General features: G+C 43.3%; 1 protein-coding gene and 1 non-coding gene across 2 annotated transcripts; one reads left to right on the forward strand and one right to left on the reverse strand.

Annotated features, from left to right (window-relative positions):
• Positions 1-8,123: 8,123 nt before the first annotated feature.
• Positions 8,124-8,510, reverse strand: LOC141719836 (uncharacterized). Its single transcript, XM_074522204.1, has one exon. The coding sequence runs from the start codon at positions 8,508-8,510 to the stop codon at positions 8,124-8,126; it is 387 nt and encodes a 128-aa protein (XP_074378305.1).
• Positions 8,511-21,545: 13,035 nt separating this feature from the next.
• On the forward strand, positions 21,546-21,652 carry LOC141722667 (small nucleolar RNA R71). The gene has a single exon (XR_012575674.1). It is a non-coding gene; the product is annotated as a small nucleolar RNA R71 (small nucleolar RNA).
• Positions 21,653-24,754: the final 3,102 nt, after the last annotated feature.

Raw genomic sequence — 24,754 nt, forward strand, 5'->3', positions numbered from 1 at the left:
TTTTAATTAATAAATACAATATTTCCTTCATTTTCATAAGATGTGGGCTCATGGGCCCAACCCGCATGTGGGCACCTGAGCCCAGCTCGCGTATGGGCACCTGAGCCCAGCTCATGTGTGGGAAACTGAGCCCAGCCCGCGTGTGGGTACCTGAGCCCAGCTCGCGTGTGGGCACCTGAGCCCAGATTATAAGTGTGAGCCCAATTCTCATGTAAGAGCCTACCGGCTCACACGTCATGAGCCCAGCTCGCATGTGCTGGCTCAAGTCATATTAATCCATGATTCTAGACCACACATGAGAGCCCAACTATTCAATATTCCCATGGGGACCTGTTTAGGGTCCATGACCGAAAGTGGGCATAACAATACCCCCCAAAATTCCTGGCCGCATCTTGAGGCTAGGAATTTTCCAACATTAGCTTTTTATGGCCCCGCAAGTGCGAGCCCACGAGGTCACACATTGTTGTCTCGCATGCCTTTCAACGGTCATGTATCTTAAACCCATGACAGCTATTGGACAGCTGGTGTAGGGATTCGTGTCGCCCCTTGAGATGGTGACACGTGCCAGTGGTCCTTTCTCTCTCCTATCCCCTATAAATATGTGGGATTTCAATTCATTTCTTCACTTTTCCAAGAACACTAACAAATTGCTACTCATTTTGCTCAAGGATCTACCAAGGCTAAACTATCATCACCACAAGGACCGTCTACCGGTGGCGATATTCTCAAGGAACAGATTCATCAGGATCATCTATACTTCACCTAAAGGTACCCCTTTGACCTTTAATCATTCATATTCATTCATGTTTGTTCATATGCACCACGCGAGCACACACCACCTGTTCGATGCGAGCCCACACATAATTATGAAACGTGATGCGAGCTTGTCTTCCCGCATAGATACTTAGGTACGACCCCGTGTGAGACGTGAGGACACTTAGGTGCGACCTCATACTTGTTTCTGCTTTTTTTAGGGCCATCGACTAATATTCACCATCTTTTACAGATGTTGAGTGCGTCTTAAGCCCGCTCGTACGGATCGTCTCACTCTTCTTCGAGCCCGGCTCGTTCCTCTGCCAGCCCGGCTCGCTCTTCAGCCACTCCGTCTCCATTAAACCAATATCCACCTGAGCAGTGAGGCTCGAAGGACTTCCAATGCGAGCTGACCTCCCTTTCTGGCCGTCTCAGCCAACCTATTTCTCCTAGCTCTAGTATTGCTAGAGTTGAGAATTTGATGCGAGCAGGTGGCTCCGGTTCGCTAGATATTCACCTTGACCCTAATCCTGAAGACTACACCAGGGAGAAGAATATTTATGATTGGAGAAACAGGCCCGTGGACCTCTCCAATATACCAGCTTCCCTCGGGGTGGAAGAACTCTTAAACCACGAGCCCGCTCCTTTGAACAAAGAACGGGTTGAGGAGATTTTGAGAGAGATGGTTGAAGAGATAGCGGCTCGTCTTAGGCAAGCTGCAGCCAATGACCTCGACCGCATTCATATCGACTTGGAATCTACTGACAGTGACCTAGGGAGCGCCTACTATGACACCAAGAAAGGGAAGGAGCATGTTCTCGCAGAGTATCCCATCTTGGGGCTCGAGGGTGAAGAAGAGGGCTCGTATTGGTCTTACGATTCCCCTCAAAGCGAGGAAGTGGCAGATGTTACAAGTCAATTTAAGATCTGTAATTATAACTATGTCCCCGCAGCTTCTCCTGAGCCTTACGTGCCTCCTGCCCAGCTCGAACTTGAGGGTGAGGTTATCTTTAGAAAGCAGATAATCCCTGATGGGGAGGAGAGTTCTACTACGGCCGAGGAGATAAAGGTGCTCGCTTTCCGTGACCTGCCCATCTCGCATACTCAGAAGCATTTGGCCGAGCACATCAAGCAGTTCCAGCTCAAGGGTCATGTTGTCCTGCCCTTTCCGCACATGAGATGCTATAGATTCAACCACCAGAAGAATGGAGGCAGGGTGCCTCGCATGATTTTTTCCACCTTTTTGGTAGGGCTAGGAGTCTTTTCACTCCTCCATCCTTTCATTAACGATATTTGCGAGTACTACCAGCTCGCACCTCTTCAGATCAATCTAAATGGATACCGGAATGCCCTCGTATTGAACATCATGTACCATAAGTGTGGGTACCCACCTCTAACCGCGAGGCAGCTAGGTTATTTCCTCAACTTGAAGCACTCGCCAAATGACTTTGGGTATTTCTACCTCTCTGTCGTGCCATGCTTCAACAAGAAAAACCTTATCCACAACGGTCCAAGCAATTCAGGGAAGTGGAAGAGCCCCTATTTCTATATTCACGAGGTGCCTCGAGTTCAGACTCACTTCTGTTATAACCAATGTAAGATAAGTTCTCCCTGGCCGAATTCCTTTTCTTCACAATAGTTCTTTCTTAACAATCAAATTATTTTTTATTCATTTCCAGCCACCCCGCCTCGTACTGTCCTCACTGGACATGAAAAGATAAACGCGGATAGCCTTCTAGGACTTCCCAGGGCAGACAGGAATATCCAAAAACTCATAACGACCTCGAACCTGGTCGCGTGTGGGTTTTTGAGGAGTGAGGCTGACTCCCCAAAAGTAGAAGCCAAAGAAAAGAGCCAAAAAGGGAAAGAACATTGGGCCCGTACATGCGAACCTGTGTGCTCGCATGCCTATATTTCCTGCACGCATCTCACATTGCATTTTAATTTTCTGCATTTACTATCTGCTCACATCTCCTCTATCCATTGTATCTTGTTGTGACTAATGTATTATTTTATTGTCTTCTTTTCAGAAATGGCCATATCCCCTATTCCCTTCATGGAAGAGGCTGAGCAAGCCACTATCTCGGGCCAAGTTCAGCCCGCGGCGGTGACCACAGGGGCTCGCTCTTAGGTTAATCCTCCAGCCTGCATGACCACTCTTACTGAGCATCTCAAGAGCGGAGGGCCCTCTCCTCGGCTGAATAGGCATCGAGGTCCCAAAGAGGGAAAAACCGGTGAGCCTGACCCAAAAAGACTACTCCATCTGATGCCCCTCTCCCTACGTCTTCTTCTGCCAACACGGTCACGACCATATTCGGCTAGCTCGCTCAGGCTCACATCAGCGACCATGATGTGAAGAGTTGAACTTCTTCTTCTCTTGAGGCCAACAATGATGCACAAACCTGGGCCGCGACTGAGGTGTACTACCATCTGCTATCTAGGGCTCGAGAAATGTGAGCCATCAGCCAGACCAACATAAATCTCGTCTCTAAGATCAAGTCCCTTCAGAGCAAGGTTAGCGAGCACGAGCAGGAGAAAGTCACGCTTGTGAACAACTACAACCAGAAGAAGCTTGATATGTCCGCTACTCATGAGAAGGCACTAAGGGATCAGAAGGAGGCTCATGACCTAGCCGCGGATGCGTGGAAGAAGGACAAAGAGGCCCTCGAGGAGAAGGTGCTCGAGCTGGAGGGGTCAGTTTTTTCCTTGACTGCGGGCCATTAGGCCTCCCTCACTGATGCAGGAACCTAGGGGCTAGGAACTTCATGAAAATCTTTATCAGCAAGGTTCCTGACTTTGATTGGGGTGCTCTGGGTATAACGACCCGTGTATTTTTTTTAAATGATTTAAATATGTAATTGTGGAAGTGTTAAATAAATAAAGTATGTGTATAGTTTTTGTCAGCTCGATGTTGTTTTATTATTATTTATGTGTGAGTTATGGTGTACAAGGTGGTTCGTGTAGTTAATTATTGAGTATATTGAATTAATTGCACTTTTAAAAGTGAATTTAGTGCAAATTTATTTGCATAAATATTTGGAATGTCTCTAAAATTGTTTTTATGATTTTACAATTGCAATATTTATTTTTGGGATTTTATAAAATTTAGAAATCAATATTTCATTAATTATTTAACCCTGTGCGATTTTCTGATTATATTTACTTGTAAAATCTGTATTTAATTCCAGAAATTCCTCAAAAATTATGAAACTCATAATTATTTAATTTGGGAATATTCCGAGAATTTTAAAATTATTTCGGAAATTTTTGGAGTTAGTTTCACACGCTCGTCGATTCGTTTAATTGATAAAAGCGGGTATAAAGTGCGTTTTAGGAATTGTTTTAAAAATTCAAAAGTTACGTTTTTATAAATTTCGGGATATTTCTAACATTTTAAGACTGTTTCCGTGATTTTCTAAATTTATTTTAAGTGCATCTCGGTTCGTTAACTGTATATGCAGGTATAAGTAGCGTTTCAATATTTATTTAAAAATTCCGAAATTTACATTTTTATTAACTTCGGGATATTTATAATATTTTATAACTATTCTCGTAATTTTCTGAAATTGTTTTATGTGCCACCTGGTTCGATAAATTGCGAAACGCGAATTAAAAATTGGGCCTACAGTCAGAAACGGGACACGTGTCACACCCCTGTAAATCCTTGGACACGTGGCTTTGCATTAGCTGAGCAGAAGAGTGACAAATTTTATTTATATTACAAAGCATCAATCCCATCTCAGTCTCTCCAATCTCACTAATCTTCACCCTCTTTCTTAAAAAAAAACAAAAATACAGATAAATACACTTATATGTATGCAGTCTTGCGGGATTTGTTTGTCGGGGTCCTTCTTTTCCGGTATTTACTGCCGCTTCTGTCCTTTCCCGATGACTTTGTCGCCGGATTTCCCTCCCCTGAGCGCGTGCACATGCATTTGTCGCGTGCCTGACCCTGTTGCTTCGGTTTGTGTTGCTATGTTTCCTTTGGTTATACATTGGGTTTGCTGCGGGTTGTATGTATATTGTATGTGCATATGTCCTGATTTGCTTTCTTCTTTTTTTTCCACCGCCGTCCCTCTCCATTCTCCGGCGATGGTGGTGGCGCGTGGGGATGCTCATCTGGGTATGGTCTCTGTATATGGCCGTGTAAATTAGATTTGTCCTGTTTGGGGATTATTTGATTTGCTTGATGATTTCTTGATAAAATTCGAATGAATTATTCTTGATTTTCGAATTTTATTTTCGATTGTTCCAAAATTTATAATTGGTGGAATTCGCGACGGAAACCCGAAATTAATCGGGTACCCGCGAATTTTACCGCCGTTAGCGATGAACATCGGTGAGCTGACGGTGGACCGTGATGATTATATTCTGAGTCCTAATATTTTAAAATAAATAAATTAGTTCGTGAGATTATCCTTGAAACGAGAATTTGATTTTACATTAAAGTCGAGTACGTAAATTAGTTGACGAATTGAGATTGGATTGATTGTTGAATTGAACTGGTGGTTGGAATTATAGTTGTGAATTTGGTTATTATTGGTTTGACGTCGATTAATATTTCGACGGGTAGTCCGATAAACAAAAGGAACGCTGCCCGATTTCCGGGAAAATCAAACTACGGAAATACGGGAGCGTATCCGAAGATTATCGGGACGTCGAGCGAATATAAGTAAATACATATACGTTTGTTTTATACAGAACCTGATTGTATGTTGTGTTGTATGTTTTGACCAAAACACAGTAACCCTAATTTCGTAAAATGACGAGTGTACGTATTTTCTGAAAATAAACACTGGATCGATTTCGAGAATGTGAACCTTAATTGTTTTCTGTGTTATTCTGATATGAATAATTACGAGTCGGGTTTGAATATCGTTGGGTAAAAATTAGTATTGAGGATATGTCAAGCGTACCTAGACGTCTAACGTAGGATATTTCGACCCTGTAGGTTATAATCGGGAACCTGAAAGTGTCCAATGGACTAGAGATGACCTAGTGGTCAGTTGACGAACTCAGTAGAGTTTCAACATAAAGACTTAAGTATCAAAGTCAAATCTAATGTGGTCTAGTGGTTGGACATTAAAGCCTGAGCGGCAGAATCGGCTCAGAGTTGGTCAGTAACAGTTGTAAAGCCCTGTGAGGCAAGTATTTCTGAACTTTTTTTCAAGATATATTACCAATGTTTTTGAATTGTTTCATAATATGTCGCTATTATTCAAAATAACTCTTGTTTACATTGCAAGTGCATTAAACTATTTACCCTTGAATCCCTGATTTTTCTTGATCTTGAGCCGTAAGCCTTGTTCTTTGTAAACCATCCTTTGTTGATCCTCAGACACCAAACCATACAAATATGATACTATTTCCCAAATGTTTAACTACCAAACACCAGAAGAAAATGGTTTGAAAACACATAAACTTTTATACTCAAATCATTCTTAGTAACATCAAAGAACCATATCCTGAAAAATCATTACTGGTTTGATACCTGACCCTTGTACAACTGAAAACCGTTTCTTATACATATCCTGGTATACCCTTGAGATATCCATGAGTTTTCTTACGTGTTTTTTATGCAAATGTTTAACCATCATCGATTATGATCTTGTTTTATTGAATCATATGGTTATCATATTGAACTGCTTTAGGATTGGATAATTTTTATATATGTGGACCAGATTCGTGGTCAGACCATACCAATGGTCAAGTTAGGCCAATGTGTGCCTTGGATCCATTAATTAGAGCAGTGCTGTGTGCTTGCTCGGGGTTAGTGCGTGACTGATCAGCAGCCTAACCTTGGTTTTTAAAACATAAAATGAATATCCAATTCTAATGATTAGTTAAAAAAAAACTTGATTCATCTGAATTATCTCACCTGATCATTGTTTAACTTCAGTTATTGTTATTATGACTTGTTGAGCTACTTAGCTCACTCTTGCGAATCTTTTTATGTATTCTACAATTAAAAGGGAATACGGTTGATAGCGAGGTTTCCCAGTTCAATGTACGATCTAGGATTCCAGATTGAGTTGGATCGAGCTAACAGAAGCTTATGGAGGTAGTGGGATAGTAAGATTGTAAGAATAATTTTATTATTAGTTGTAAGTTAAATTAGTTGGGATTTGGTACGATGTAATAAAAATTAAGGTTGTGGCTTGTTTTCATACTTAAACCTGTTGCGATCTATGGTTACATAGAGCAGGGTCATTGTAATTAATATTTCATATACAGGTTGATATATTGTGTTGTGTTGTGGACCCCAAACTTCTGACCCTGGTTTGGAGGGCGCCACACTGGGCGCTGGTACAGCTAGGCACGCTGAGAAGCTGAAGCTGGAGATGAAAAGGGACGCTCAAATTGCCGAGGAGGCCCGGCTCGCAGCTGAGCAGGCCCGTAAGGAGGTAGAGGCTGACAAGCCTTAGTTTAATTTATTTTTGAAGATAGACTTTTGAATGGGTAAGCGGGCACCCTACTCGCCTCGTATATGTATTTGAAATATCATGCCTTGGGGCATAACTTATTTATAACTTGCTTGTATAAAATATCAAGTCTTTTGTGCCCGCATTTGACATTATTATGCTAGCTGATTTTCTTTATTTTGTGTTAACTTACCGTGCCCCTACTGACCAAAAGCTATCATAACCCTGGCCGCGTATGGAGGGTTTTGCTCCTTGATAGCGAGCCGAGCCCATCGGCTCGCATCATGGCCCAATCAAGTAAAATCAATGATAATTTTTAAGTAAAACAGGCTCACATCATTGATAACTCACAAGTGTTGCATGTGTACCTGCATTAGCGAGCCGGGCCCTGGGGCTCACATCTTGTTCCTGTATCCTCTCCTCGTATAATGCGACCCTGGCCATATTTGATAGAGGGTTGGGCTGCCCGGCTCGCACCCTCTAGCATATGCCGCCTTGTGAGCCAGGGATTTGGGCTCGCATCCCGACCATTCCTAACTTTTAAGTCAGTTAGGGGGTTTGTTGGCGCCTCTTTCTACTTTCATAGTTTTATCTTCATCTTTAATCCATTTTGTGCTTATTATTTTTCCACGCGGGCTGAGGCCCAGCTAGCTTCATAGACTTGCTGTAAAGCGGGCCGGGGCCCGGCTTGACTTATGATTTTAACACGTTAATGAAACAACTATTTTATCCTTGCATGGGCTCCCAAGGATGGGCTCCCCTGCTGGGTATTTTAATCTATTAACAGGAGTTAAAATATGAAGGCACAAATAAATATCAATAGTTCATTCATAGATAATGGAAAGTAAAAGGATTACATGCTTGTGGTCTCCGAGAGGCACCTATATGGCACTACCCCCTGAGACTTAGGAATATTTTAAGATAATACTAAGTCTGAGAAGAATAATATTACTGATAATATTTGCGTAGGTGTTCCACATTCCAGGCTCTCGGGAACAACTTATCTTGCATATCATTGAGGTGGTAGGTTCCCTCCCAGAGCATTGATTTTATCTTGTAGGGGCCTTCCCAATTTGCCCCAAAGACTCCGTGGCTCACCACCTTGGTGTTTGGCATGACCCGGCGCAGAACCAAATCTCCCACCTTAAAAGTCCAGGCTCGAACCTTACTGTTGTAGTAGCTTGCCGTCCTCTGTTGATATGCTTCTATCCTGATCAGAGCATCTTCCCGAGTTTCTTCGATCATGTCCAAATAGAGTCGATGATTGACCTCATTTTCCTCTGAGTCATAGTTGTCCCTCCGAAAAGATCCAGCCCATACTTCAACGGGTACCATAGCTTCACACCCATACACCAAAGAAAAAGGGGTCTATCCAATTGTAGTTCGGGGGGTCGTGTTGTAAGACCACAGGACCTGTGTGAGCTCCTCTGGCCATGTCCCCTTCTTCTCTTCCAGCTTTGCCTTCAGGGTGTGCTTAATGATTTTATTAACAGCCTCCGTCTTCCCATTGCTTTGGGGGTGGAAAACTGCACTAAAACTCTTCTGAATTCCCAGCTGCTCACAAAATTCCCGCATTTCCTTGCTATCGAACTGTTTCCCGTTATCAGATATGAACTTATAAGGGATGCCATAGTGGCACACAATGGTCCTGTGTGCAAATTTCTTGAGCTTTTTTGTCATGATAGTGGCTAGAGGCACGGCCTCTGCCCACTTAGTGAAGTAATCTACCGCAACAACCGCATACTTGACTCCTCCCTTGGCCTTCAGGAGTTCTCCAATTAGATCAATTCCCCACATAGCGAAGGGCCAAGGGCTCATGAGGGATGTTAGAGGAGCCACGAGGCTACTATAATAATTGGCATATCGCTGGCACTTATACAGGCTCGGAAGAATTCAAAGGCATCTTTTTTTGGCATTGGCCAATAGTAACCTTGACGGGGGATTTTCTGAGCTAGAGAGCTACCCCCAAGTGATTACCACAAATGCCTTCATGTAATTCTCTTAGGATATAATTGCATTCATCCCAATCTATGCACTTGAGAAGGGGCACACTGAACCCCCTTCTGTATAAGACCCCATCATATATCACGTAGCGGGCTGCCTTGTATTTTATTCTTCTCGCCTCATTCTTTTCATCCCGAAGTGATCCTTCTTTTATGTAAGCTAAGATATGTGTCATCCACGTGGGGTCGAGGCCATCACTGAGGCTGCCCACCTCATGCTCGGGCACACTAGACTACCTCTGTATATCAAAGGGGACGACCCCTAACAGAGTGGCCTCACGGCACGAGCCGAGTTTAGCCAGCTCGTTCGCGCCTTCATTCTGCCCGCGCGGAATTAGTTCCAGCCTCACTTCGTTGAATCTCTCAATTATCCTCTGCGCACATTTCAGGTAAAGCTTTGTTCTTGGCCCCTTAGCTTGGTACCCCCATTTATCTGATAGACCACGATCATGGAGTCAATAAACACATTCAAATTCTCCACCTTAATTTCCAGAGCTAGCTTAAGACCGTTGATCAGGGCCTCATACTCAACATCGTTATTTATTGCATGAAAGGCCAGATGGGTCGCGCATCTGATCTTGTGCACCTCTGGGCTGATTAGCTCAATTCCAACTCCTGCCCCATCCCCATTAGAGGCTCCATCCACAAATAGGCTCCACCATGGGGCACTATTTTGGCTTTCCAGCCCGACGTCTTCTACACTAGGTATGACAACAAGGGCTCTCTGCTCCACTTCTTGATGTGGAGGAAATTCCAGCATAAAATTGGCCAGGGCTTGGCCTTGGATTGCGGTCCTGGGCTTATAATCTACCTTGAACTGGCTGAGCTCAACCGTCCACTTCAGCATTCGACAAGAAGACTTCGGTTTGTGCATTACTTGCCTGAGGGGGTAGGAGGTTCGTACTTCTATCCTGTGCGCCTGAAAATAGGGCCCGAGCTTTCGAGAGGCCAGGATCAGAGCACATGCTAATTTTTTGAGGCTTGTGTACCGAGTCTCCGCGTCGTTTAGCCTTTTACTCTCATAGTATACTGGGAGCTGGATACCATCCTCCTCTTGGACCAGTACCGCACTTATTGCAAAGTCAGAGACAGCCAGGTATAGGACTAGAGTCTCACCTGCCTTTGGGTTGGACAATATTGGAGGACTGCTAAGATGCTTCTTTATGAGCTAAAAGGCTTCCTCACACTCATCTGTTTACTAAAAATTCCTCCCCACTCCTTTAATTGCTTTGAAGAACTCCTGACATTTATCGGAGGACTTTGAGATGAAGCGGTTTAAGGCAGCCACTCGTCCCGTTAGGCTTTGAACATCTTTCACCCGTCGGGGGGATCTCATCTTGAGTAGGGCTCGTATCTTGGCGAGGTTGGCCTCAATGCCTCTATGGTTGACAATAAATCTAAAAAACTTCCCTGATTCGACCCCAAACACACATTTCTTGGGGTTGAGCTTCATTCTGTACTCCCTTAGGATCTGGAACATTTCTGATAGGTGACAGACGTGATCCTTTGCTTTCTTTGACTTCACAAGAATATCATCTATGTAGGCCTTCATGGTTTTCCCCAACTGATATTTGAACATCATGTTCACCAACCTTTGATAGGTTTCCCCAGCGTTAAGGAGCCCGAAGGGCATCCCAATATAACAATAGAGGCCCTGATCAGTAATAAAGGAGGTGTGCTCCTGATCTGGCCCATACATTGGGATTTGGTTATATCCCGAATAAGAATCCATAAAGCTAATTAGTGCGTGCCCAGCTGTGGAATCAACCAGCTGGTCGATTCGGGATAGAGGAAAACTATCCTTCGGGCAAGCTTTGTTTAGGTCGGTGAAGTCCACACATGTCCTCCATTTGCCATTTGGTTTCTTGACAAGCACTGGGTTGGCCGACCACATGGGGTAGAAGGCTTCCCTTACAAGCCCTGCTTCCATCAGTCTATCCACCTCTTCTTTGAGGGTCTATGCCCTTTCTCCACTAATCGGCCGCCTATTTTGTCTGACCCCCTTCTTTTTCGGGTCCAAGTTAAGGCGGTGGCACATGACATTCGGGTCAATCCCTATCATATCAGAGTGTGATCATGCAAAGACATCCAAATTTCCCCTCAAGATTTGAGCTAGGTCTTCCTTCAAGTCAGGGCTTAAGTTAGAGCCTATTCTTAGTACCTTGGAGGGATAATTCGGGTCTACCAAGATTAGAATTGTGTCCTCTACGGCCCCATCCCTCTCAACCATTGGGGGCATTCTTGGGTCTAAGTCTGCTCGAGCCTCACTGGTTTCTCCCACTTCCATTATTGTCAAATCTTCCATGTCCTCGAGCTCGGGATGGTGAGCTCGAATCGGATTTTCCAAGCGTTCAGAGATCATGGTGACCGTGCGAGTGATTTCGTTGGGCAGATCCATAGTTGTTATTTCTTCGTGTGCCCACTTTCCTTTCCTGAGTCTTGCAGCGATATGTTCTGGGCTCTCTTCTTCATCAATTTCCTCTTCTACAATCCCCTCTTGTACCAACATGATGGGCTGAGAGGCCTCCATCAGCAGGGCCCCTGGGCGTGGTTCCACCTGAATCCCCATGTGCTTGAAATAGTTCTCGGGAAATTCCTCGATTGAAATTATGTTACAAGTCTTATGTCCCTCAGGATGTACTCTCCTCCTGCCCTCTGCCTCTTCCATGATGACATCGCCTTCACCCAGTTTGACCGTCTCCTTTGATGCATTTCCTGACTCGGCTTCCCTGAGCGCCTGGTTGTAGCAGACTCTCGATTCGTACTAAAAGCTCTTCAAGAAGCCTACCCCCGTGGGGGTTGGGAATTTTACTGTCATGTGATGGATCGAGGTCACCATCCTCATTGCCCTCATAAGGGGCTTGCCCATTATAACATTGTAGGCACAAGGCTGATCTATAACTGTAAACATAGCGATCTGGGTGTCCATATAAGGTTCTTCTCCTAAGGTCACCGGGAGCCGAATCGTCCCTTTTACTCCGATTGAGTTTCCCGTGAACCCATACAAGTGCCCACCTGTCGAGGTCAGTTCTCTATCTAGCAGTCCTAGTTTCCTGTAGGCATCATAGGTTAGAACATCTGCCGAGCACCCGGTATCCACCAATGCTCGATGGACATTTACTATCCTAATCTTCATTTTTATGACCAGGGCATCAATATGGGGGTAGTACACCTATTTTGCATCGTTCTCCCTAAACACAATATCACCAGCCTCCTTTTCAAAGAGCTCCGGGGGCCTTTGACTCAGACGGTTAACGTTGGTGAGGGGCTTTTCCTTTGTTTCCCGGGCATATCTGTCCATCGCCTTCCGGTTGTCTCCACCAATGTGAGACCCGCCTAGAATAATATGAATACTGCCAGCCCGGGGTACCATCTCTTTGTCTTCTGGGGGTGGAGGAGGGACAATATGATAATCAGTCATGTGTTTTCGAACCTCCTTGACAACCTGTTAGGGCGAAATCACGCACTAATATTCACGCAAGTATACGCGTTCGCAAGTAATATAGAATACTTTCTAGTTCGTTCCCTCAGAGACTCAGACTAAGTTATTGTCTAATTAAACTCACTCACCAATGTATGATTACTTCTCAATGTTAAGATAATAACACTTAAAATTGTTGATTAAATATTAACTATAATTAACTACTTAATTAACCACTTAACTAACACTTCAATTTATCAATAATAAAACACTCATGAGATCACAACTTCATTATTACTTCCTTCTATAGCCATTGTTATTACCTTTAGCATGTGACAGTGATGACATTAATCGAATAACACGAAACTGATAAAAGCCAACTTTCATTGTACTAATACCATTCTACCAAACATCCACAATTAAGATAGAAGTTGAATAGTCATCAATTATGTTAAGTTCCTATATGTCTACAGAAATTGACAACACAACGATTTAAGCACAAGTTATTCCTTTTGATTACATAGGGCAAATAAAACTGTTAGAATTACCCACTAATCATGCACAACGTACATGAACCTATGCTAGCATGGCAAGTTCTAAATCTCAAGATCCACCGTCGCTTCACAAGAGATTAACACCCTATCTTATATGTTCGTGACGCACATAAGACGAATACGCACAACCAATACTAGATATCATGCAATCATCACACACTAAAGTATTAAACAATTAACTAAAGAATTCCATAATAAATCTGTTGCAACCCCATGATCACGATTAGCCCATAATAGAACTTATCGCCATCATGGGTTCATATGAAATCATGATAAACAACACAAGAAAATAATAACTAAACTAATTATATTAAAACAGAGTACGTCACAAGAGTAAATAAGTCAAAGCAAGAAAACTAGCATCCAACGTTACAACGAAACAAGAATCACAAGAATATATGCTTCCCCTTCATTGCGGTGTGCTAAATCGGTCTTCTTCCTTATCTCCTTCGCTTCTTGCGCAAAACACAATCTAAAACATAAAAACGTCTCAAATCTACTTATATAATAGTCCCATAAAACTCAGATTACATAGAAGTTGGAAGCCAAACAGAAGTAGAAGTCTAAAATAATTCAGCTTTTTCCCCGACCCTGCATGGCCGCTCAGCATTTCTGCGCGGGCGCGCAAGGCTGCTGCGCGGCCGCTCAGCATTGCTGCGCGGGCGCGCAGGACCCTACTGGAAAAATTCCAGGTTTGCTCCGTTTCTTCGCCGTAATCTGCCCGTTATTTTCCTCTCTCAATGGTGAACACATGCCAAGGCTTATTCTTGATGATTCCTCCTCCGAAATGCAACTAATACCCTGAAATGCATAAACACTAGAAAAATGCATCAAATACACAAAATACTTGATTTCAAGACACCAATTTAAGCCATTTTAAGACGTTCTAAGTGGTATAAAATGCCACTTATCACACCCCCAAACTTAAATCGATGCTTGTCCTCAAGCGTCACAGACTCAAAACAAAGAAAAATATGCATGAATGCAATCTATATGAAAATGCAACGATCCCCCTTACTACAATTAACCAACCAAATTGTCACGTCTCAACGAATGCAGTTAGACACTAAAGATCAATTAACTCATGCAAACGGACATACAGCCAGAAACGTGGTGTGTGCAAATGCTTAACGAATATGCTTCGGAACTAGACCAATTACTATGACTAGACTATCCTCAAGGCAATCCTACGATTATACAAAGAATAAAAATTCTAGGCACAAAGTGATATACAACACTACAAGAACTCTGGAGCTTACTACGGAATCGTGCTTTTTATTTACAACTCAAATGCTTATTTGACCGTGCAATGAGTGAGGTCCACAAAAGACTTATACAATGGTATCCATGTAACGAGCGTTAGGTTAGCGGATCCCAGACTCTAAAAGCCTTAGGTCACTAGGCACAAAGTCCCCTAAGAACTTAATAACTCGAATACCAAAGAGCCCACTCTTGATCAATTATGCAAAATATTTTTTTTTTCTCTGAGCAAGTGCGTTTCGCTCCATCTTGCTCAACCCTAGACTACTCGCATAACATGCGAGCCGGCTACTAGCCATTTGACGCCTAGCCACAACTAGCAACAAATTCCATTTTTACTCCATTTTTTTTTCTTTTTCATGCCTTTACCACTAAGAACCTATTATCAAATTCTAAGCATAATAAATAGATTATCCTCGAAAATAATCAGATCATAACAACAATCTAGCCCTTAAGCATTCTCTAAGACTTAGTGAAAATACAAGTGCTTCTAGCATGCATATCAACCTACACAACTTAATAACACTTTAATGCTATCACTACACTCGCATCAATATCACAATTCAGTCGATAAATTATTGTAAAAGGGATCATGGTATATGCATGAGCTATATGATATGACAAACAACTAAAGTTATAAAAAAACTATATGGCAAAAATTATGCAACTATATGACACACACAAAATATTCCTTAACTACCACCCCCAAACTTAAAATCTTCACTGTCCCCAGTGAAGGTAGTAGAAAGGAACACATGGTATACCTACTCGGAGTCATCATCATCATCACCCTCAGTGGGTGGAGTATTAGGCGGCGGGTATGTAGAGTCCTCACCAAAAACTGGCCACTGGATATCAGCTCCAAGGCCTCGAAAAGCAGTCCCTAACGCAAGGGTGAGCTCCTGAGCAAACCTGCTCTGCGTCTCATACATGGCATCCATCCGCCGTGAAAGCCTCCTATACTGGGCATCACCCATCCCAGCACCCTCCTGAGCTCTCGAAGAACCAGCCTCACCACGCCCTGGCCTAGCCATAGTAGCACCTCGTGCTGGACGCCCTCCTGGAAAACGATAACCCAGCCCATGCTCCTCAGGCTCACCACCGGTCCACTCCTGCATCCCATTCAGAGTGCCAGAATCTATCAGAGCTGCTGGCAACTGCAACTGCTCATGAGCCGGCCAGTTCACTCCTACTGCTCGGCATAGCTTCGTAACCGTGGATGCATAAGGGATGTTCATATGCTTTGCTCCCCTCAAAAACTTCAGAATTCCTTGGTATATAAACTCACCAAGGTCCACATAGTATTCCTCATTCAGAATTCCCCACAACAACTGTGCTCTCTCAACTGTGACCTCGTGTGCATGTGAAGAAGGCAAAATATTAGCACATATAAATGCATTCCATGCACGGGCATACATGTTCATGGCGATCGCCGTAAAGTGACGATACTCATTATTGGCTGGACTGCGGTTCCAAACTGTGCCCGGTCGACAGAGAGTCGCACAAATCAAATCCAAGTCAAAATCCTCAGCAGTCTTTTCATTCCAGTTCTCCTCCTCGGGCTTCCTCTCTCGCTGTCCAATCACACGGTGAATCGCCGCAGGATGATAATCAACCGTCAGCCCACGAACTACAGAAAACCCATTCTTTTCAGCCTTCACGTTCGCGTAGAACTCGCGAACAACACTCATCGGTACTGCTTCGGGTGACTCACAAAAAGCTATCCACCCCTTCTCTGCAATCATGGGCAACAACTCACCATCCCTCCCTGATGGTAAAAACCCCCTCTCCTTCAGAATCAGCTTCCCCAACAGCCTAGTGTACTCCTCCTCCGCAACTCTGTCAGTTAACCGAGGCCTTGCAGCAGTACCCCTTGATGAATCAGCAGTAGGAACTGTGCTGCTGCTGTCAATAGTGCGTGCTCTCTTGGGTGCCATTGAATTGTGAATAAAAGTGTGTAAGAACTGATTTTTGATGTTTATGAGAGGGTTTAAGTGTAGGAAGTTTGTGGGAGATATGTGGGATAGGTGTATGTATATATAGGGTGTGGAGTAGGTTAAATTAGATTAGGAGTGGGGTTGAGGGATAAAATCATGGGGTAATGGGAAAAGAATTCGTGGGTTTATGGGCTGTGATGGGTTTTTGTGTTTTTTTTTTTTTTTTTTTTTCTGAACTGTAAAAAAATTTATGGAACTCGACCCCTGCGCGGCCGCTCAGCATTTCTGCGCGGGCGCGCAGAGGGTCTCTGGAAAAAAAAAATTTCAGCCCCTTTTTTTCTGATTTTTTTGTGTTTTTGGATAGGTTATTAACTTCTAAGGGTTCCTGTAACAACAATTCATGGGTTGCCTCCCACGCAGCGCTTCTTTTTCGTCATTAGCTTGATGTTCCGTACCTTTCTCAAGTAGTCAACAAAATGGCACTAACCACCTCTCGGTTTGCCATGTCCCCATAGTAGTGCTTCAACCGCTGACCGTTAACCTTGAATGCTTGGTCCGAATCATTCTCAAAAATTTCCACCGCTCCATATGGAAACACAATTTTGATAATAAAAGGTCCAGACCACCTTGATTTCAACTTCCCAGGAAAAAGTCGGAGCCGAGAGTTGAATAACAGAACTTGTTGCCCTGGCACAAATAACTTAGGATGTAGCTTCCTATCGTGCCACCTCTTCACCTTTTCCTTATACATTTTGTTATTCTCGTACGCTTGAAGTCGAAATTCATCAAGTTCATTAAGCTGAAGCATTCTTTTCTTACCAGCTGCATCTAAATCCAGGTTCAATTTCTTCAATGCCCAGTAGGCCTTATGCTCAAGCTCCGCTGGTAGATGACATCCCTTACCGTACACCAACTGAAATGGTGACATCCCAAGTGGAGTTTTGTATGCTGTTCTGTAAGCCCAAACAGCTTCATCGAGCTTTAAAGACCAATCCTTCCTTGACGGACAAACAACCTTCTCTAGAATGCGCTTTATCTTTCTGTTAGACACTTCCGCTTGACCATTTGTTTGCGGATGATAGGCAGTAGCTACTCGATGATTCACATTATAACGCTGCATCATAAAAGTGAACTTACGGTTGCAAAAATGCGACCCTTCATCACTTATGATTACCCGAGGCGTTCCAAACCTTGTAAAAATTTGCTTATGAAGAAAATTTAGCACTGCCTTTGCATCATTTGTCGGTAAAGCTTTAACTTCGACCCATTTTGAGACATAATCGACTGCCAGCAAGATGTACTGATTATTGCAAGACGAGATAAAAGGCCCCATGAAATCGATTCCCCACACATCAAAGACCTCGACTTCAAGCATCACATTTAATGGCATCTCATCCTTCCTTGACAAATTTCCCACTATTTGGCAATGATCACACCTTAAAATAAACTGATGAGCATCCTTGAACAAAGTAGGCCAGAAAAAACCTGCTTGCAGAATACGAGCTGCCGTCTTCTCACCTCCATAGTGTCCACCATAAACCGTGGAATGGCAGTCTCGTAATATCCCCTCCGTCTCACAGAACGGGATACATCTCCTGATGATCTGGTCAGCTCCCTGTCTAAACAAATATGGTTCATCCCACATATACCACTTTACCTCATGCAGAAACTTCTTCTTTTGAGCGGATGTCAAATTAAGCGGCATTATATTGCTGACAAGATAGTTTACAATATCTGCAAACCATGGTTCTTCCTCCTGAATTGCAAACAACTGCTCATCCGGAAAAGATTCATTGATTAACGTCCTATCTTGTGAAGTAGAATCGGGATTCTCCAACCTAGAGAGATGGTCAGCTACTTGATTCTCAGTACCTTTTCTATCTTTGATCTCTAACTCAAATTCCTGAAGTAAAAGCACCCAACGAATGAGTCTCGGCTTCGAATCCTTCTTAGAAACCAGATAGCGAATAGCTGCATGATCAGTGAATACTTTTACTTTCGTACCAAGCAGATAAGATCGAAATTTCTCAAAGCCAAAGACTATAGCCAAAAGCTCCTTCTCAGTAGTGGTGTAGTTCAATTGGGCCCCATTTAAAGTCTTACTCGCATAGTAGACCACATGGAAGAGATTTTTCTTGCGCTGTCCCAGAACTGCACCTACCGCATAGTCACTCGCATCACACATCATCTCAAACGGTTCTGTCCAATCTGGTGCTGTAATAACTGGTGCCGTGATCAAACTCTCCTTGAGAGTCTTGAATGCTGCCAAACATTCATCATCAAATTTAAAAGGCACATCTTTCTCAAGTAAATTGCACAACGGCTTAGATATCTTTGAAAAGTCCTTGATGAATCGCCGATAAAAACCCGCATGACCGAGAAAACTACGGATTCCTTTCACCGAATTAGGTGGGGGAAGATTTTCAATGACTCCCACCTTGGCCTTGTCCACCTCCAGACCTTTGCTAGAGACCTTATGCCTAAGGATAATGCCTTCATGCACCATAAAATGACATTTCTCCCAATTAAGCACCAAATTAGTTTCCACGCATCTTTTGAGTACGGCGCGCAGATTATTCAAACATTCATCATATGAGTGTCCAAAGACGGAGAAGTCATCCATGAACACTTCGATGTTATTTCCAATCATGTCAGAGAATATAGCCATCATACATCTCTGAAAGGTGGCCGGGGCGCCATATAACCCAAACGAAACTCTTCGAAAAGTAAATGTGCCAAATGGACAAGTGAAGGTAGTCTTTTCCTGATCCTCTGGTGCAATACAAATCTGATTATACCCGGAATAACCATCCAGAAGACAAAAATACTCATGTCCCGCCAATCTGTCAAGCATTTGATCAATGAATGGGAGAGGGAAGTGATCCTTCCTTGTGGCTTTGTTCAATTTTCTATAATCCATGCATACTCTCCATCCTGTAACTGTTCGAGTAGGGATGAGCTCATTCTTTTCATTTACGACCACAGTGATACCTCCTTTCTTAGGTACACATTGCACGGGGTTCACCCACGAGCTGTCAGAAATAGGATAAATGATGCCTGCATCTAGCCATTTCAGAATTTCTTTCTTCACCACCTCCTTCATGATCGGGTTCAGTCTTTGCTGCTGTTCCACAATTGGCTTACTACCTTCCTCTAACAGAATTTTATGCATACAATATGAAGGTCTTATCCCCTTGATATCTGCTATGGTCCATCCTATAGCCGATTTGAATTCTCTCAAAATCCTTAAGAGCTTGTCTTCCTCACTACCTGAGAGGTCAGCTGAAATAATAACAGGTAACGTAGATGAATCACCTAAAAAAGCATACCTCAAGTGTTCAGGTAATGGTTTGAGCTCCAAGATAGGTGCTTCCTCTATTGATGGTTTGAGCTTCCCTTCAGCATTCTTAAGGTCAGAAGTACCAAGAGATTCAAATGGTATGTCGAGCTTTCGCTTCCATGGAGAAGCGTTCAGATATTGTAATTGCTCGTTGCTATCTTCATCATCACTGTCAAATTCCCCGACTAAGGCCTTTTCCAATGTATCAGACATTAGCATGTGATCGAGTTCCGAAGTAACCGCAGAATCAATCACATCCACTTTTAAGTACTCCTCATCTTCTGTAGGGAATTTCATTGCCTTGAATACGTTGAAGGTCACATCCTGATCTTGGACCCGCATAGTAAGTTCCCCTTTTTGCACATCTATCAAGGTACGGCCAGTAGCCAAGAAAGGCATCCCCAAGATTATGGGAATCTTCTTATCTTCCTCAAAATCCAGAATAACAAAATCAGCAGGAAAGAAGAGCTTATCCACCTTGACGAGCACATCCTCAACTATGCCCCTTGGGTAAGTAATGGAACGGTCCACCAATTGTAGCGACATGTATGTGGGTTTTGGATCAGGCAGATCCAGCTTTTTAAAGATCGACAACGGCATCAGATTAATGCTTGCTCCCAAATCACAAAGGCACTTGTCAAAAGTTAGATTGCCAATGGTGCAAGGAATGGTGAAGCTTCCTGGATCTTTCAGTTTTGGTGGTAACTTTTGCTGCAGAACAGCGCTGCATTCTTCTGTGAGAGCAACGGTTTCAAGGTCATCCAGTTTCACCTTCCTTGAAAGAATAGTCTTCATAAACTTCGCATAACTAGGCATTTGTTCCAGAGCCTCAGCGAAAGGTATATTGATGTGAAGTTTCTTGAACACCTCCAGAAACTTCCCGAACTGTCTATCCAGCTTTTGTTGCTGCAATCTCTTAGGAAAAGGTGGTGGAGGATAGAGCTGTTTCTCCCCTGTATTAGCCTCAGGCAGAGTGTGTTCAACAGTAGTCTTCTTTGGTTCCGCCACTTTCTCCTTTTGCTTAGATTCTTCATCTCTAACTTCAGCTTCGACTTCTTTTGCCTTTTCAGCATCAGCTACTTTTCCAGACCTTAAGGTAATAGCCTTGACTTGCTCTTTAGCTTCCTTCCTGCCTGGTACTTCCGTGTCACTGGGAAGAGTGCCAGGTTGACGATTGAGCACTGCATTGGCTAATTGACCGATTTGATTTTCCAAGGTCTTGATAGAAACCGCCTGACTCTTGCACAACAGCTTAAGTTCCTCAAAATCAGCACTAGTAGGTGCAGCTGCACTTCCCTGTTGAGGATATGATTGTCTTGTAGCATACTGCTGTGGTTGCTGGAATCCAGGTGGGTTAAACTGTTTACTCACTCCTTGCTGATATGGTGGCTGAATAGCATTTTGATTATTTCCCCAGCTGAAATTTGGATGATTTCTGTTGTTAGGATGATAGGTCGCTGGCACAGGCTGCTATTGTCGCTGATAATTATTCACATACTGAACAGATTCGTTGATAAGAGAACACTGATCCGTAGCATGAGAACCTGCACAAAGCTCACAAACCATAGCTATTTGATTAACTCCATACGTAGCCAAAGAATCAACCTTCATTGATAGCGCTTGGAGCTGGGCTGCAATAGCGGTGGCTGCATCAACTTCCAGAATACCTGCTACCTTGCCTGACGTCATCCTCTGAGTTGGGTTTTGATGCTCATTTACAGCCATCGTCTCGATAAGATTGTACGCCTCAGTATAGCTTTTAGCCCATAAGGCGCCTCCAGCTGCTGCATCGAGCATGGGCCGGGATTGGGCCCCCAAACCATTATAAAAACCAGTGATTACCATCCAATCCGGCATTCCATGATGTGGACATTTTCTCAACATTTCCTTGTAGCGTTCCCAAGCCTTGCACATAGATTCTGTAGGTTGCTGCGCAAACTGAGTAAGAGCACTCCTCATAGCAGCAGTCTTTGCCATTGGATAAAACTTCACCAGAAACTTTTGCGCAAGATCTTGCCACGTAGTGATGGACCCGGCTGGTTCAGAATATAACCAGTCTTTAGCCTTATCCCTCAGTGAGAATGGGAAAAGCCTCAACTTGATAGCCTCATCAGTCACGCTATTATACTTAAAAGTGCTGCAGATCTCGACAAAATTCCTTATGTGCATGTTGGGGTCTTCAGTTGCCGCTCCTCCAAAAGAAACAGAATTCTGCACCATCTGAATGGTGCCCGGCTTGATTTCAAAGGTGTTAGCTTGAATAGCCGGATGAAGGATGCTTGACTGAATGTCATCAATTTTAGGCCGAGAAAAATCCATAAGAGCTGGATCAGCTTAAACAATACGATCTCCCATATTTACTGGTTCTTTCTGCTCAGTTCCTGAATCCGAATCCTCAAAATCTAACTTCTCCGGAGTATCAAGAACTTCGTCTTTCTCTTCAGCTGTATCTAAGGTCCTCTTGCGAGCACGAGTATACGCGTTCGCAAGTAATATAGAATACTTTCTAGTTCGTTCCCTCAGAGACTCAGACTAAGTTATTGTCTAATTAAACTCACTCACCAATGTATGATTACTTCTCAATGTTAAGATAATAACACTTAAAATTGTTGATTAAATATTAACTATAATTAACTACTTAATTAACCACTTAACTAACACTTCAATTTATCAATAATAAAACACTCATGAGATCACAACTTCATTATTACTTCCTTCTATAGCCATTGTTATTACCTTTAGCATGTGACAGTGATGACATTAATCGAATAACACGAAACTGATAAAAGCCAACTTTCATTGTACTAATACCATTCTACCAAACATCCACAATTAAGATAGAAGTTGAATAGTCATCAATTATGTTGAGTTCCTATATGTCTACAGAAATTGACAACACAACGATTTAAGCACAAGTTATTCCTTTTGATTACATAGGACAAATAAAACTGTTAGAATTACCCACTAATCATGCACAACGTACATGAACCTATGCTAGCATGGCAAGTTCTAAATCTCAAGATCCACCGTCGCTTCACAAGAGATTAACACCCTATCTTATATGTTCGCGACGCACATAAGACGAATATGCACAACCAATACTAGATATCATGCAATCATCACACACTAAAGTATTAAACAATTAACTAAAGAATTCCATAATAAATCCGTTGCAACCACATGATCACGATTAGCCCATAATAGAACTTATCGTCATCATGGGTTCATATGAAATCATGATAAACAACACAAGAAAATAATAACTAAACTAATTATATTAAAACAGAGTACGTCACAAGAGTAAATAAGTCAAAGCAAGAAAACTAGCATCCAACGTTACAACGAAACAAGAATCACAAGAATATATGCTTCCCCTTCGTTGCGGTGTGCTAAATCGGTCTTCTTCCTTATCTCCTTCGCTTCTTGCGCAAAACACAATCTAAAACATAATCTCCCTCTTCTTCTCTATGAAAACGTCTCAAATCTACTTATATAAGAGTCCCATAAAACTCAGATTACATAGAAGTTGGAAGCCAAACAGAAGTAGAAGTCTAAAATAATTCAGCTTTTTCCCCGACCCTGCGCGGCCGCTCAGCATTTCTGCGCGGGCGCGCAAGGCTGCTGCGCGGCCGCTCAGCATTGCTGTGCGGGCGCGCAGGACCCTACTGGAAAAATTCCAGGTTTGCTCCGTTTCTTCGCCGTAATCTGCCCGTTCTTTTCCTCTCTCAATGGTGAACACATGCCAAGGCTTATTCTTGATGATTCCTCCTCCGAAATGCAACTAATACCCTGAAATGCATAAACACTAGAAAAACGCATCAAATACACAAAATACTTGATTTCAAGACACCAATTTAAGCCATTTTAAGACGTTCTAAGTGGTATAAAATGCCACTTATCACAACCCACTCTGTAACCTTCCCTTATCTTATCAGCGTCTCGATCACATCCTTCAATTGTCTACAATCAGCTGTATCATGCCCCGTGGCCTCATGGCATGCACAATACTTCAAAGTATCCCTCTTGTTATAGTCTGTGAGAGGAGCTGCTTTCCTGAACACCCCTTTCCCAGCATAGGTAGCATATATAGGGTCGATGGAGGCTACCAGAGGGGTATGTGTCTGCCATATTCTTGTATAGGGCCTTCTCGAATCTATGTTCGTCTTTTTGTACCGGACAGACTTCTTGGGGCTTGAAATACGCTGATATGTCTTCCTCCTCTCATCAGGGCTCGAGGACGGTCTCTCTTGTCTCGATAGTTCTCGCTGATTTTCAGCTCCCTCATTGACTTCTCTACCCTCTTAAAGGGTTCAGCTTGCTCATAGAATTCTTCTAAGGTTCTTGGCTCGCTAGCTTGGAGGCTTTTCCAAAATTTCGACCCTTCTTTCAACCCCGCTATCAGAAAGTTCTTGATGGTCTCTTCAGTAGCACCTCTCACCTTAGGAACTTCATTATTGAACCGGCGAAAGTATTCCGCCAGAGGCTCCCCCTCCCTTTGTTTGATGTTGGCTAGCGTGGCCACATGAGGTGAGTAGTGGAGGGTGGATTGAAATTGTCGGATGAACAGGTCTTCCAACTGCCACCACGTCCTTATGCTAGTCGGTCCTAACTTGGAGAACCATTGTTGGGCACTCCCTCGGAGTGATGTTGCAAAAAGTCTGTAGTGGGTTGGCTCTGGCACCTGATAGACCTCCATCTCTATGTTAAATTGTATAAGATATTCCACTGGGTCGGCTTCCCCGTTGAACAGAAGATCAGGGTTGTGCCTGAATACTGGAGGCAAGGGAGATGATTAAATGGCAGCTGTGAACGGAGAAGGGGACGTTAAGGGCAGGGGTCCCCTCTTCTCCTATTCCATCTGATCTAAGATCCTCCTTAGGTCACCCACTCTAACGACTTCTCTTTCTCTATCACAATTTACATTACTAGAGTAGTGAGAGCCCTGAGGTCGCTCATGGCGTCCCCTTCCTCCATCTTGCACATGCAATCCTCTTCATGATTGTCTCTGCGCCTACGTCATCCCTCCCCCTGGGCGGGGTGTGCTGTCGTCTTTCTGGAGGAGTC

Source organism: Apium graveolens, chromosome 4, assembly GCF_009905375.1.
Source record: "Apium graveolens cultivar Ventura chromosome 4, ASM990537v1, whole genome shotgun sequence".
Lineage (NCBI taxonomy): Eukaryota > Viridiplantae > Streptophyta > Magnoliopsida > Apiales > Apiaceae > Apium > Apium graveolens.